The sequence below is a fragment of the Elgaria multicarinata genome, chromosome 2 (assembly GCF_023053635.1).
Source record: "Elgaria multicarinata webbii isolate HBS135686 ecotype San Diego chromosome 2, rElgMul1.1.pri, whole genome shotgun sequence".
In the NCBI taxonomy this organism is placed as follows: Eukaryota; Metazoa; Chordata; class Lepidosauria; order Squamata; family Anguidae; genus Elgaria; species Elgaria multicarinata.
The window spans coordinates 151,293,764-151,308,422 of NC_086172.1; the positions used below are offsets into that span (position 1 = coordinate 151,293,764).

The window sequence follows — 14,659 nt, forward strand, 5'->3', positions numbered from 1 at the left end:
CACCACTATTTCTTTTAATTGTTCCTTGAGCTGAGCTCTTATTTAGGCCATAAACCTACAAGCATGTCATTTATAGTATATAATCCCACTTTCCCCAACAAGTAAACTTTTGGAATTGATTAGGCAGATAAATTCTGAGGATGACACAAATAGGTCAAGGAGAAGGCATTAATTTCTGCCCTGTTTGATTTGTGTTTCGTAAGAAAGGGCTCACTACTACAAGTGCTGATTTGGAGGTTTCGTTTTGAAATGACAGTCCCCATATTCTCTTTTCTCACCACAAACCTCCATATTAATCCATGATTTCATTTGGTCAACATGGATAATGTGTATGAATTGTTTTATCTGATACGCATCCTGGTATCTAGAATGATTGGGGATATCAAACTGTAACCCTTTTGTCTTCTGGGCATAGAGCACTAGACCTGAATCTGGGCTTTTTATTATTGAAAATGAAATTCAAAAGTAAAATTTGCCATCGTTTTAATCTCTGCTCATGTATGGCAACTGGTAATGTTTGAAAAAGGTAACAATTTCAGCTCAGGTAACAATTTCATTATAACTGCAATTATTTTTTCCATGCACCTCGTATTTCATTTGGCCCACTTTTCAAATTTTTGCTTAATATATTTGATAACCGTTGTAATTTACACCTCTAATCTTTGGGAAATGGCTATTTATGGCATCAATTGTGTGGAAGATCAGATCTGTGCACTTTTGGGAGCGCAGAATTTATGGACAGCGTGGAGAAGTGGCCAACTGTCGCAGGAGCAGGGTTTGGCTTGCACAGGAAGCTCATGGCCATCCAAGGGCTCGTGTGGCCCAGATTCCGCAGGTGAGCGGCAGCAGCAAGGCCACAAGCGCCAATCTTTCCTGGACCCTGGTAGGTCAGTCCAGCACTACTGCATGCTGGGAGTTGTAGGACCTTTTCCTCTCTTTGCACTAGGGCTGTGCACAAAATGGCGGATTCTACACAAAATGGCAACCATGCTTTGGAATTCTGAATCTGAGGCTTGCACAGCCCTAATTTTAATGCTGCAACTGTAATCAGAGACCAGCACATGGAGGAATGACCCCTTTTAAACTTTTGTGGAGATTTGCCACGTTTAAACACAGATTTCATCTGAAAGAAAAGAATAGGAAGCAGATGTGTGTGCATACTGCCTGAGATGTCTAAAAGATCCATGGAATTATGTTCAGATTTTAGCGACCTAGCTTATAAGGGTTTCTAGAAAGCTACTAGAATGAAAAGTGAATTTTTCTTAAGGGAATTAAAACCCCCACTACTTTAGCTAGCTGAGAAGCTGTTAAGTAGTCCAGGATGCCAATTGTCCAACTAGCATCTGAAGACAGGTAAGCAATTGCTGAACTAGCTTGGTAAAAACCAAAACAAAAAGTTGCCTGTACTATGAACATTAAAAGAAGCAATGTTAAGGGTTTAACTGAGCACCCTCAGTGTTATGTTAAGAACAACCGCACTACTGATACAGCAGGATTTAAACCGATAAAGAACTTGACTTAAAAAGTAATAGAAACAAGGAGATTCAAGTTCGAAGATCTAAATATGGAAATCTTCCTATTTAAAAGCAAATTAGTTAATTTACAGTGCAATCCTATACATATCTACTTAGTTGTAAGCTCCACTAGGATTGATGAGACATATTCCCAGGTGAGTATAACGTCTTGGCCTTAGAGTCATAAAAATAACACTAATATTTCAGATTAAAACATCTTGGTATTTTAGATATTATAAGACACTTATACTGTGGTAACAGAATATGCCATTTTATGCAATGACTTGTGTGTTAGGTAGGGAAATACACTTACCAAAATCATATGTGCTATTAAATTTCCTCCAAGAGCTCCAAAAGTGTAATAAACTAGAGCCTACAGAAGGAAAGTAGAGCTGGTTAATTACACTATTTTCAATGGCCTATTATTGCTGTTTTTAAAAGAAACTCAGTAGAATTGCCATACCTTAGCCTGGCTGGAATCAACACCAAGCCCAGATGCATAGAGAAATCCAAGGGCCTGAAATGGAAAGATAAAGTTCACATGTGGTAACTTCAAGACTGGTTTAACTACAGTCACAACCTGTTTTATAAGGTGTCCGTGGTTACGTATGTATTCTGAATAGAAGATGGAGAGAGTCAATAGGGAGACCATTTCTAAAACAGCAAACTAGAAAAAGACTTCATGACCATATCTTAAATTTTAAGGCAACACAGTATGGGAAACAAGCTAAATTATATTAAGAGTATTATTTTGGCATTTCTTTTGGAGTAGCTTCAATTCTGTGCGCTAATCTAAAAACAGGCTTACAGTGAGAGAACAGGAAGAAACCCCTACAATAAATGCTACCTTTATGTTCTTTATTGAGCAAAAAAGAAAAACACATCAACAAAAGCTTCACACTGACTTTTATTTTGAACCCAAGTTGCTGAAGATTTGATTGACACGAAGAGGCGCACTATGCTACCACACTGAGAGTTTAAGTTGGAAGCTCACATCCTATGAAAATCTCCATAAACGGTATGAACACTAAACCTATGTTGGAGAAGCTGTGCTGCTACCTGAACCCTCTTGTACTGCTTGGCTGACCCTGATAACAGCTTCCACTTCTCAGATCTGTGGCAGCTAATTTGGTATAAAATAGTCAAAACTATTTTAAATAACACCAAACTAGCATTCAAGCCTTGTATTAGCCATGACTGAAAGTGTGCTGGTGTTCTAATACAGGAACAGAAACAACAAAAGAAATGTGGTTATTTTCTTCAGCAGTTACATGCAAGTTACATTCTGCCACTGAGCAGGGGGGGAAAGACACACTTCCTGTAACAGGCCAGAGCCCTTTAAGGTATACTTACTGTTTGCCCCTTAGGAGACCCTTCTTCAGTCAGTTTCTCAAAGAGCTCTTTAGCTGACCGGATGTTTTGCTTCAGGTAGTCTCCAAACAACATAGCATAAGACACTTTTTCCATCGCCTTAGTATGATTCATGTCAGCTGCTCTCAGAAGATATTTATAGGCTCTTAAAGTAAATATATATATATATATTTACATACATATGCACACACAGGCAGGCTCAGTTATTATTTTGACTTAACAGAAATTTCTCTTTGGAAGAAGGCAACAGGTTACCCTAATATTAAATAGTTACAGGTTTTAAATATTAGTGCTAGAACATTGAAAAGTGAGGTCTCATGTATATTGGAAACGATACCAAAATGACTTAAGTAATGAGTGTTGACATGCTATTAATATTTACCCGGAAAGAAATGTTTGGTAGAGTAGCTTGATGACACTTAGTATGTATTAAGCATCTATATGTTAGGGCTCCAATTCTGCAGAAGGATATAGCTATCATGACTAATAGCTAATGATACCCAAGTACTAGATTTTTATTGCATGGAGATTCCATAGCGGGGCTGAAAGAAGACGGTAACTCACTCTTTCTTCTGGGCCTTTTTGCTGCTTTCATTAAGGATTTTCATCCCAGTTTGGTAAACATCCTCTGCCTCTTGCATTTGTCTTCTCTTATTAGATTGCTCTTCAGCTAATAAAATGGGTGGGGGAGAGAAAGAGTAATTAGTAATTCACCCACTAAAGTACTGGTCACACCAACAATTTTGATTGTTAAAAAAACACCACCCCATATATTTCACACTGGGCTCCTGTGCTTTAACAAACCATTGTTCTTTGTACTTGTCTTGCAGCAAAGGAGGAAAGTCTCAGAAATCATAAACAGTAAACTGTCAAATGTCTTTCTAGCTCTGATTTTAGTGGAGATGTTACAAAGTGAAACACTTCTTAATTTTTCCAAATAAAATTGTTTTTCTTGAAGCACTCACATTGACTGTCAATGACAACTAAGACTTGCATGTTCAAAACTGGAAATTGCCCATTTTACTCTACTTAGGGAAAAGAAGCTCTTTTCATTTGATTATTATGTGAAGATAGGTGGACCAATTGCTTTTCAGGAGACAAAGCAATTTTTGCATTTCAGCAATGTACTTTTAAAGTTACTTTAGTCCAAACTACACATGATTGTCATTTCCAAAAAAATCTCCACACTGATTTCTCTTTTTAAAGTGAAAAGCAGCCATGAGAGGCTACAATCATGAGCTGAGGAGAGACCGTTTAACCCTTTCCCTGCCAACCATCACCCAGTTGCTTTCCCACCAGCGCTGATGGATAGATTTCCCCTTGCTGGAAAGAAGATAGATTTAACACTATTTCAGTTTCCCGATTTAAAAAACAAAGGTCAGGAAGAAGAGTTTCAGAAGTGACTGCCTTGTGTAGTTTTGCTCTAAAATCAATCCACAGAAAATCAGGACTCATCCATAATCACTATCCTGTTCTAAGCCTATTCTACATGCTCATGACTAAGACAGTCTTGAACTAGATATTGTGCTCCAGCAAAGGAGATCGTTACCTTGTCATGGTGCTGGAGCTTGAGCACTTCAAGGATGCCATGAGCTAAACCATGAAGGGACACCCAAGACGGGAAGGTCATGGCAGAGAGGTCAGACTAAATACGATCCCTGGGGAAGGTAATGGCAACCCACCCCAGTATTCTTGACATGAAAACTAAATGGATCAGTACAACCAGAGATATGTCAGTATACCATCGGAAGATAGGACCCCCAGGTCGGAAGATGGTCAAAATGCTACTGGGGAGGAACAGAGGATAAGTTCAACTAGCCCCAGACGTGATGACGCAGCTAGCTCAAAGCCGAAAGGACGGCTAGCGGCCGACGGTGCTGGTGGTGAACGACGAATCCGATGTTCTAAAGGTCAACACACCATAGGAACCTGGAATGTAAGATCTATGAGCCAGGGCAAATTGGACGTGGTTATTGGCGAGATGTCAAGATTAAATATAGATATATTGGGTGTCAGCGAACTGAAATGGACCGGAATGTGCCACTTCACATCAGATCACCACCAGATCTACTACTGTGGACAAGAGGATCACAGAAGAAACGGAGTAGCCTTCATAATTAATAATAAAGTGGCTAAAGCAGTGCTTGGATACAATCCAAAAAACGATAGAATGATCTCAATTCGAATTCAGGGTAAGCCATTTAACATCACAGTGATCCAAATATATGCCCCAACCACAGATGCTGAAGAAGCAGAAGTAGAAAAGTTCGATGAGGATCTGCAGCACCTACTGGATAATACACCAAAAAGAGATGTTATTTTCATTACAGGAGACTGGAACGCTAAGGTGGGCAGTCAAATGACATCTGGAATTACAGGTAAGCATGGTCTAGGAGAACAAAATGAAGCGGGACATAGGCTGATAGAATTCTGCCAGGACAACTCACTGTGCATAACAAACACTCTCTTCCAACAACCAAAAAGACGGCTTTATACATGGACTTCACCAGATGGCTGACACCGAAATCAGATTGACTACATCCTTTGCAGCCAAAGGTGGCGGACATCTATACAGACAGTAAAAACAAGACCTGGAGCTGACTGTAGTTCAGATCACGAACTTCTTATTGCACAATTTAGAATCAAACTAAAGAGAATAGGGAAGACCCACAGATCAGTTAGATATGAGCTCACTAATATTCCTAATGAACATGCAGTGGAAGTGAAGAACAGATTTAAGGGACTAGATTTAGTAGATAGGGTCCCGGAAGAATTATGGACAGAAGTTCGCAACATTGTCCAAGAGGTGGCAACAAAAAACATCCCAAAGAAAAAGAAAACCAAGAAGGCAAGATGGCTGTCTGCTGAGACACTGGAAGTAGCCCAAGAAAGAAGGAAAGCAAAAGACAACAGTGATAGGGGGAGATATGCCCAAGATGGTGCTATATAAATAAATAATAATAATAATAATAATACAATTCCAGAGGTTAGCCAGAAGAGATAAGGAACTATTTTTAAACAAGCAATGTGCGGAAGTGGAAGAAGACAATAGAATAGGAAGGACAAGAGACCTCTTCCAGAAAATTAGAAACATCGGAGGTAAATTCCAGGCAAAAATGGGTATGATCAAAAACAAAGATGGCAAGGACCTAACAGAAACAGAAGAGATCAAGAAAAGGTGGCAAGAATATACGGAAGACCTGTATAGAAAGGATAATAATATCGGGGATAGCTCAGATGGTGTGGTCAGTGAGTTAGAGCCAGACATCCTGAAGAGTGAGGTTGAATGGGCCTTAAGAAGCATTGCTAATAACAAGGCAGCAGGAGATGACGGTATCCCAGCTGAAATGTTTAAAATATTGCAAGATGATGCTGTCAAGGTGATGCATGCCATATGCCAGCAAATCTGGATAACACAAGAATGGCCATCAGACTGGAAAAAATCAACTTATATCCCCATACCAAAAAAGGGAAACACTAAAGAATGTTCAAACTATCATACAGTGGCACTTATTTCACATGCCAGCAAGGTAATGCTCAAGATCCTGCAAGGTAGACTCCAGCAATTCATGGAGCGAGAATTGCCAGATGTACAAGCTGGGTTTAGAAAAGGCAGAGGAACCAGAGACCAAATTGCCAATATCTGCTGGATAATGGAGAAAGCCAGGGAGTTCCAGAAAAACATCTATTTCTGTTTTATCGACTATTCTAAAGCCTTTGACTGTGTGGATCATAACAAACTGTGGCAAGTTCTTGGTGGTATGGGGATACCAAGTCATCTTGTCTGCCTCCTGAGGAATCTGTATAATGAACAAGTAGCAATGGTAAGAACAGACCACGGAACAACGGACTGGTTTAAGATTGGGAAAGGAGTACGGCAGGTTTGTATACTCTCACCTTATCTATTTAACTTGTATGCAGAACACATCATGCGACGTGCTGGGCTTGACGAATCCAAGGCTGGAGTTAAAATCGCAGGAAGAAACATTAACAACCTCAGATATGCAGATAACACCACATTGATGGCTGAAAGTGAGGAGGAGCTGAGGAGCCTTATGACAAAGGTGAAAGCTGGGTTGCAGTTAAACCTCAAAAAAACCAAGATTATGGCAACCAGCTTGATTGATAACTGGCAAATAGAGGGAGAAAACGTGGAGGCAGTGACAGACTTTGTATTTCTGGGCGCAAAGATTACGGCAGACGCTGACTGCAGCCAGGAAATCAGAAGACGTTTACTTCTTGGGAGGAGAGCAATGACAAATCTTGATAAAATAGTTAAGAGCAGAGACACCACACTGACAACAAAGGTCCGCATAGTTAAAGCAATGGTATTCCCCGTAGTAACCTATGGCTGCGAGAGCTGGATCATAAGGAAGGCTGAGCGAAGGAAGATAGATGCTTTTGAACTGTGGTGTTGGAGGAAAATTCTGAGAGTGCCGTGGACTGCAAGAAGATCAAACCAGTCCATACTCCAGGAAATAAAGCCAGACTGCTCACTTGAGGGAATGGTATTAAAGGCAAAACTGAAGTACTTTGGCCACATAATGAGAAGACAGGATACCCTGGAGAAGAGGCTGATGCTAGGGAAAGTGAAAGGCAAAAGGAAGAGGGGCCGACCAAGGGCAAGATGGATGGATGATATTCTGGAGGTGACAGACTTGACCTTGGGGAAGCTGGGGGTGGTGACAGCCGACAGAAAGCTCTGGCGTGAGCTGGTCCATGAAGTCACGAAGAGTCGGAAACGACTGAACGAATAAACAACAACAACAAAGATATTGTGACCAGCATTTGACTGTAAGTCTTCTGAACATTTGGAGCAAGTGCTTTTGACTGCAAGAAATTGGAAACCACCAAGATGAACATCTCCATTATCAATTCCATCATAGACATAAGTACAATCCTTATGCTCAGTATTTTCTTCTACTCTTTGATGTGTTAAGGTGTGTTTGCTTATGTTCACTGACTGTGCTTTGATCAGATGATGCAAAACTAGAAAGGGCGTAATGGTGAACATTGTGCAACTGGTTGTTCCCAAGACTTCTTTTCTTTTGCTGTTTCTTACTCTTCTCTTCCTGTTGTGATGGCACCACTTACCCTGCCTATACTGCTCCTCTATTACTCCAACTGCTCCCTTCTTTCTCCCTATTATATCCTGCACTGCCAAAAGTTAGATTGGAACCTCCTTGGGTACATGACTTTTTTCCAGCTTACATGACTTTTACGTATATGGACAAAATATTGAAATTAGTTTTACACACGAATTTCCACTCCTGGAATATGAATGCTACATTAAATGGAGAAACATATTGTCAAGTTATACAAAACAATACAAAACAACCGAGAAGGCTGCTGAAATCAAGGACTCCTGCTGGAAAGGGTCACTACAGAGTCTCACTGACACCACATCATTCTACTGGACAGAAAATAAAATCAAAAGACAAATTCATAACAAATTATATACTCAATACAGAAAATAAGGAAAACAAATAGTTTTGATTTTGCCCAACTGGAGAAGCCAAGTTGCCCCCTAAAAGCTGCAAGGTGTGCTGATAGCTGTGGCTAGCCAGATATCTGGGAAGCCTGGAAGTCAACGGCCCTGTTCAGACAACATGCTAAACCATGATGGTTAAGCATTTTGAGCTAAACATTATGGCTTAGTGTGTCGTGTCAACCATTACTAAGCATAGCGGCTACATAACCACAGTTTGAACAAACTCAGTAACCCCTTGCTGCAGAAGTGTTAGCAGCCTAGCCATGGCTTAGCATGTTGTCTGGACAGGCCCAAAAGCTTCCTCACCTTGTTTGTTCCCAGAATCTGGTACTTCGAGATGTACTGCGCCTCTGAATCTGGAAGTTCCTCAAAGAATTTGTTTAATATTCCTTAGAAGGGAGGGGGTCACCTCTGTAAGATCTGGGGGGCATTTTTGCCCCCTGACCCCTCCCATGGATGCAAGAAATTGCGGGGGCGGCGGGGGAGGAATTAGAAATAATTTTAAAAATTAAAACAAAATGTGGTCCATAGCTGCTACCAGGCCTCCAAAGGGTCAAACTTAGCTTTCTTACACAGTAATTTTGATGGTTTTGAGACTCTGGAGCAGTTATGTACACCATTTTGTTTTAATTTTTTTATCTATTTCTAATTCTGGTGCTCTTGTAGCAGCTCTGAATTCCATTTTGGTTGCAAAAAAGTGTTTTTAGATTTTGGGGGGCTCCTCCAAATTTCAGGGGCTAGAGGGACCCTTTAAAGCCACCTAAGCTAGGGGCCAACATCAAGTCTTAAAGCAGCAAATTCCATACATCACGTCTTGCGTGAAGTACCGTATTTCTTTGATTGTAAGATGCCATCGATTGTAAGACGCCCACTAATTTCAGTACCACCAACAGAACCCCCCCCCCCTAAGGCACACCTGCAATTCTAAGACGCATTCCATTTTTAGAGACGTTTATATGGGATAAAAAGTGCGCCTTAGAATCAAAGAAATAGGGTAGTGTTTTGTCCATCTGTCCTGATAACTAATTTCACCAGTTGACCCCAAGTTCTGGCATTATGAAGGTAGGAACAAAATTTCTCACAACACTATTCATCAATTAAATATCATGCAGGCTAAGAACTGAATTACTAAGGATAGCTTCCACACTTACTTTCACAGAAGCCCCACTTTTGATCGCTCTTGTAGTCATAGGTTGTTGCACACCAGAGTCTGCCATCTTCCCTCCCATCTACTGTACATTCTGAGTATTCCTTCTCCAGAAAAAGAAACGGGAAGTGGCACAGTTCACCATCTGCAGTTCCTGCAATGGCTGTCAAAACTAATGACGACAACACACAAACACCCAGGAGTTAACATACGAAAGGATCTCAACTGTTGCCAATTTTGTTTCTTACCAGTTTTCTATGTTAAAAAGAACATGTGGCATCTTTAAGCCTTTTCCTTCCAAAATGTAGATTCATAGACAATTTCTAATGGATACTCAGATTCAGAAACTCTCGAAATTACAGCAGCAGAATAACACATGAGCAGTTTGGAATTTGCCAATTAGTCATCATAATCTGGCAGCAACATGAGCGCAAAGTTGTTTGCACCACATTTAGTTGCTGTTGCATAGCGATCTACTCAAATACACACTTTTCTGCTCTCTCACACACATACACATTTGCACCCTCCCTTGCACACACCCCATATTTTTATTTATTAAAATTAACTGCAGAGCTGAAAGCAACAGGACATTAACAAATCCTCAATTTATAACTAGGACTGAATAAGCACTGCAAGCAGAAATTCTCTCTGATAAAGCAACTATTTAAGGCTAGAATCTGATGAAGTTTAATGATACAGGAAACGGGACCCACCCTCTTTTTAATTCAGCAGGGGCTTCCCATGATAGATTGAAGTTATATTTGTTAACCTAAAGAGAAAACAGCTTAAGCTTTCAGCAGACTTCGCCCTATTATGTGGTTATGTAGCGACGGTAGTTTCATATGCAAAACTATTCTGAAAATTACATAAAGCCAGCAATTACTGTTGACGTGTCATTAAGAGAAAAATGAAACATCAGGCTGTACTGTCATGCATGACATGAGACAAGTCTTCCCTTTTTGAATGTTATAATTAGATATAAAAAGGTTCAACACAGTTGAGTGATTAGCTTTTGTTTTGCTTTTTCATTTTCAAGTTGCAAAATGATCTGGAACATGTCCTCTTATCAAAACAGTAGGAGATTTCAAGTACAATATGCTTTCTACAGTACGTCACCTTTACTTATACCATTACGTTCTTTGCATGGGAGCTGCCTATACTGAACAAGAACTGGTAACCATTGGCCTGTTAAAGTGCAATGATGACTCATGTGTACATTGATTTCCTTTTACATTGTAGGAAATGTTTCCTACTAACACATCTAATACAAGGTTAAGCTGCACTGCAGTACCCAGAACACCATCATAAAAGGTAATGCTGGTCATGACTTCCAAAGAACATATTACATTCCCAACTCAGATTTTGGAATGCTTTTATACTTAAACCTCTCAACCACACTCCTGGAGATGCAAATCTTCCAAGAATTATGCACCGGTTTACTACTGTTTAATTGCTATATAAATGACTGGGGTAGTACCTTCCATTTAGTTTTATGTATATGATCCTAACAATGCAATTCTATGCATGCTTATTCAGAAGTAAGCCCCATTATATTCATTGGAGCTTATTCCATTAAATTATAGCCTAAGACACTCAGCAGGCTCACATGCTGCTGCCTCAACATGAGAGCTTCGTCTATTAGGCAGTATAGAAATGTAATAAATAAATAAATAAAATCAAAATCCTCCTTCCATTGAAGGCAGAATTGGTGCAAGGAAACCTTTAGGATTATGTGTTATAAAAGCACAGACCTAGTAGAGTTAGGTAAGACTGCACAAGCAGATGTAGTATCGCATCAAAGTAACACTTTCCTCACACCATGCACTAAGAAATGGCCACGCCCTGATGACATTTGGTTGCTGGCCAATGTGCTGGGTGGATGCTCCACCTGGTGTGTCAGCAAGGAGCTAGTTTTGCTGCATGTGGGCAACCCCCAATGGGGAGGGCCTGTTCACAGTGAAGTTGCCTCAACCAATGTGCATGGTGGGTGATCATTGCTGAGGGCATCTTCTTCTGCCCCACGCCTTCTCCCATTGGGTGACGAAAGCAGGACAGGCGAAGCTGAGCCAGCTGGGTGGCCCCTTCACACACCATTTGCTGTCTGATTGGGGTACCACAAGATGTGTGAAGAGACTCAGCTCTTGCAAGCGAAGGCTGAGTGCTCAGCCTGCCTTTGCTTGTCCTTTACCTTCCCCATAGGATGGCGAAGATTCCTTCTCCCTGTATTCTTGCAGGTAAGTAAGTATGCTAAGATCCAACTCTATTCAGAAACATTAGTAAAAGAATCCTAGTTAGTTAACTATCAGTGTTAAGTGACTGCGTAAATCTATTAATTTAGGGAGCATTATCCTCTGTTATTTCTGGAAGAGAATATCCGTTCAGCTCCTCTGGGTTCCATCCAACACTGTGCAAACAGACTACTGGAGATTAGGTTTTAAGAAGGTTGGATACTTGCTTGCTAACTGATTACAAGAAAGCATGTTGACAACAGTGCAAAAACAGACACATTGCTATTGCTATGTCATGGTTAAAGCTGAGGAGGGAAATTCACACAAGAGAACAGAAGAAGAGTGTGAGGTCCATGACTCACTGATAACCATGGCTCAGACAGTTATACCAGCTCTTTCTCAGGAACTGATATCCTCTCTCCTGCCCCTGGTCCACACTCAACTAAAAGATCACACATATATTTTTAAACCTCTAGATCAAAGACAGCATACAAGATCACCTGTTTTTTGTGCTTCTACCTCTTCCAAGTCCTTATTTAATAGGTTTGACAGTTCTAGAGAACTTAAGTCCTCCAAAGTTTTTTCCTGTGCCTCCTCTTGGCTCCTGAAACTCTCTCCATTTTCAGTATGAGTCTCTGGCTCCTCAGAGTCAATGAAGATCTGACCAGCTACCACTTGGGTTCCTGTTGAATGGTCTTTCACCTGTTCTTCAGAAGGCAAGGTTGTCTAGAAAATAAAGAGGAAAAATTAAATAGATGAAGCATTTGACCATCTCACACCCATAAGATTTTTTGACATATATTGAACAAAGCTGGAATTTTCATTATAGGATGCATGCATGCAATGAGTATGAAGGTACCACAACAGTTTAAGAAAAATGCTTAGGATACATGAATGAATCTTCTTCTGAAGATATGCCCTGTCCAGATTCTTCGTTCTCACTCTGACTTGCTTCCAGCACCTGCTGCTTTAGTTTAAAATGTAAGCCTGTTATTTGCTCACTGCAATTCATGTATTATTATTATTATTATTTTTATTTATATAGCACCATCAATGTACATGTATCCCCCACTATATCTCATCCACTCCCACTAATCTACTCTAGTAGTGAATACACTTTATTGTTGTTGTTTTTAATTGGCTTGTGCCCTATGCTGAGGTATCTGAATAGTTTTAATTATAGTCCAAGATGAACTCTCTCTCTCTCTCTCTCTCTCTAAATTCAGATCACCACTCAAGTCTTCTCTCTCAACTCTTGAAGCATCCCTCCCTCCATACTCCAAGCTACTTGAAACAAATAATTATCTTATGTGGAGCACATGTATTAGTTCTGAGTACTGGTATTGGCAATTGAAGAGTTCATAGCAGTTCTCAAGTGCAAACACAAAATTGCACCCAAGGAGATTGTGCTCACCTTTGACTCAAAGGACTCCTCTTGAGTTCCTTCTTCATCTGCAAAGTTAAAGAAGACTATTTTAAGATAAGTGAGATGCAACTAAGTTACTATAGGCTATTAAACAGAACTGGAACCCCCTGGAAAACAAGCTATATTGAGCACAGTGAATAATAATATATAATTTCAACAGGAGAATATATGAACAAATCGTGCTTTCAGCAAAGCAGACTAGAGGCATTCATTTTCTCACAGAAAATGACATTCTGCAGTTTAAAACTTTTGTAGATATTGTAACAATAATATTTTATTTATCCACGTCTGGAATTGTCACATGATCTTACTAGTCTTTATTGGCACCTCCAGACACGTAAAATGTAACCTTCTCATATAGGAATGGGGGAAAATTTGTTTGGATCACATTTTAACGTCAACTTATGTAATTTTCACTTTAGAAACCAATGCCTGAACCAAAACAGTTATATTTCAATATTCACGTTTCTTTGAATTTCATGATGTAGTTCTCCAACCAAAGGATATGAACAAAATTGTGTCTATTAAAGGAAGTTTAAAAAACCAAAACCATTCCTTCCTTCTACAGCCCTATTCAGGATCTATTCTGAAGGATTGGGGACCGGGGGGACCCACCAGAGGGGTGTGGGAGGTGAGAAGTGGGACTATAGGGGGAAATCAGGGGAAATTTCTTCCGCCTTCCTCCAAAGACAGTTTCCACTAGATCTCATTCCCTTCTGCGAATGAAAGGACCTCTTCTGTTTGCAGAAGAGATGCTCTGCATCGAACCCAACATATAGTCCATCTTTAAGATTAAGAGCTCAGTCTCTAATGGAACCGGTTATTCCTAGATTATTCAGTACACGGAAGAGTCTTAGAACACACCTTCTGCTTTGCAGGGATCAAACATAAATAGCAGAATGTTCTTTCCTTCCTTCCCCATGTTATGCATTTATCCGATTTTCTCTTTTATTGCTCTGTCAGTGTATTATTTTGAAAAGTCACAGGAAACATAAAAGCACCAACAGCAATTTGGTGAAAAATATGTATTTCAAATCCTTTGAAGTCAGCAAGAATATTTAAGGGACAGTAAAGAACAAACTGTTAAAGAGAGGAGAGAAGAAGTGTTGCGCAGGTAAGAAAATGCTCCGACAATGGAAGGCATGGAAAGAACCAAAGATAAAGAATTGTGTGGGGCAGAGACAGGAGGGCATCTTAGCTGAAGTCTCAAAGCAAAGTCAGAAAATGGAAGGCAAAAAAGTCATGATTAACGGTGGTTGGTTAGATGATACAGTAAATACAGTATTGCGAGATCAGTCTTAACAGCCAGCTGAACTAGTTTTCATAAAGCTTGCAGGTTAGCAGCAAGGAGTCTGGCTTAGTTTAACTTTGGAAACGCAACAAATTTAACTTCTATAACTCATGGCAAAATAACACTTAGTCTTTGTGAAACAAATGTAGAAATAATTCAAGAAAAACAACAGCCGATTATTGGGATTTTCA

General features: G+C 40.0%; 1 protein-coding gene across 1 annotated transcript in view; it reads right to left on the reverse strand.

The window, feature by feature from the left end:
• Positions 1 to 14,659, reverse strand: part of SEL1L (SEL1L adaptor subunit of SYVN1 ubiquitin ligase) — a 43,521-nt gene that overhangs the window by 21,919 nt on the left and 6,943 nt on the right. Inside the window, exons 2-8 of the mRNA XM_063118482.1 lie at positions 13,166 to 13,203; positions 12,252 to 12,477; positions 9,528 to 9,695; positions 3,450 to 3,555; positions 2,868 to 3,030; positions 1,978 to 2,031; positions 1,828 to 1,887 (exon numbers count right to left, since the gene is read on the reverse strand). Coding sequence (XP_062974552.1) covers positions 1,828 to 1,887; positions 1,978 to 2,031; positions 2,868 to 3,030; positions 3,450 to 3,555; positions 9,528 to 9,695; positions 12,252 to 12,477; positions 13,166 to 13,203 — 815 coding nt within the window. The remainder of the gene's footprint in view (positions 1 to 1,827; positions 1,888 to 1,977; positions 2,032 to 2,867; positions 3,031 to 3,449; positions 3,556 to 9,527; positions 9,696 to 12,251; positions 12,478 to 13,165; positions 13,204 to 14,659) is intronic.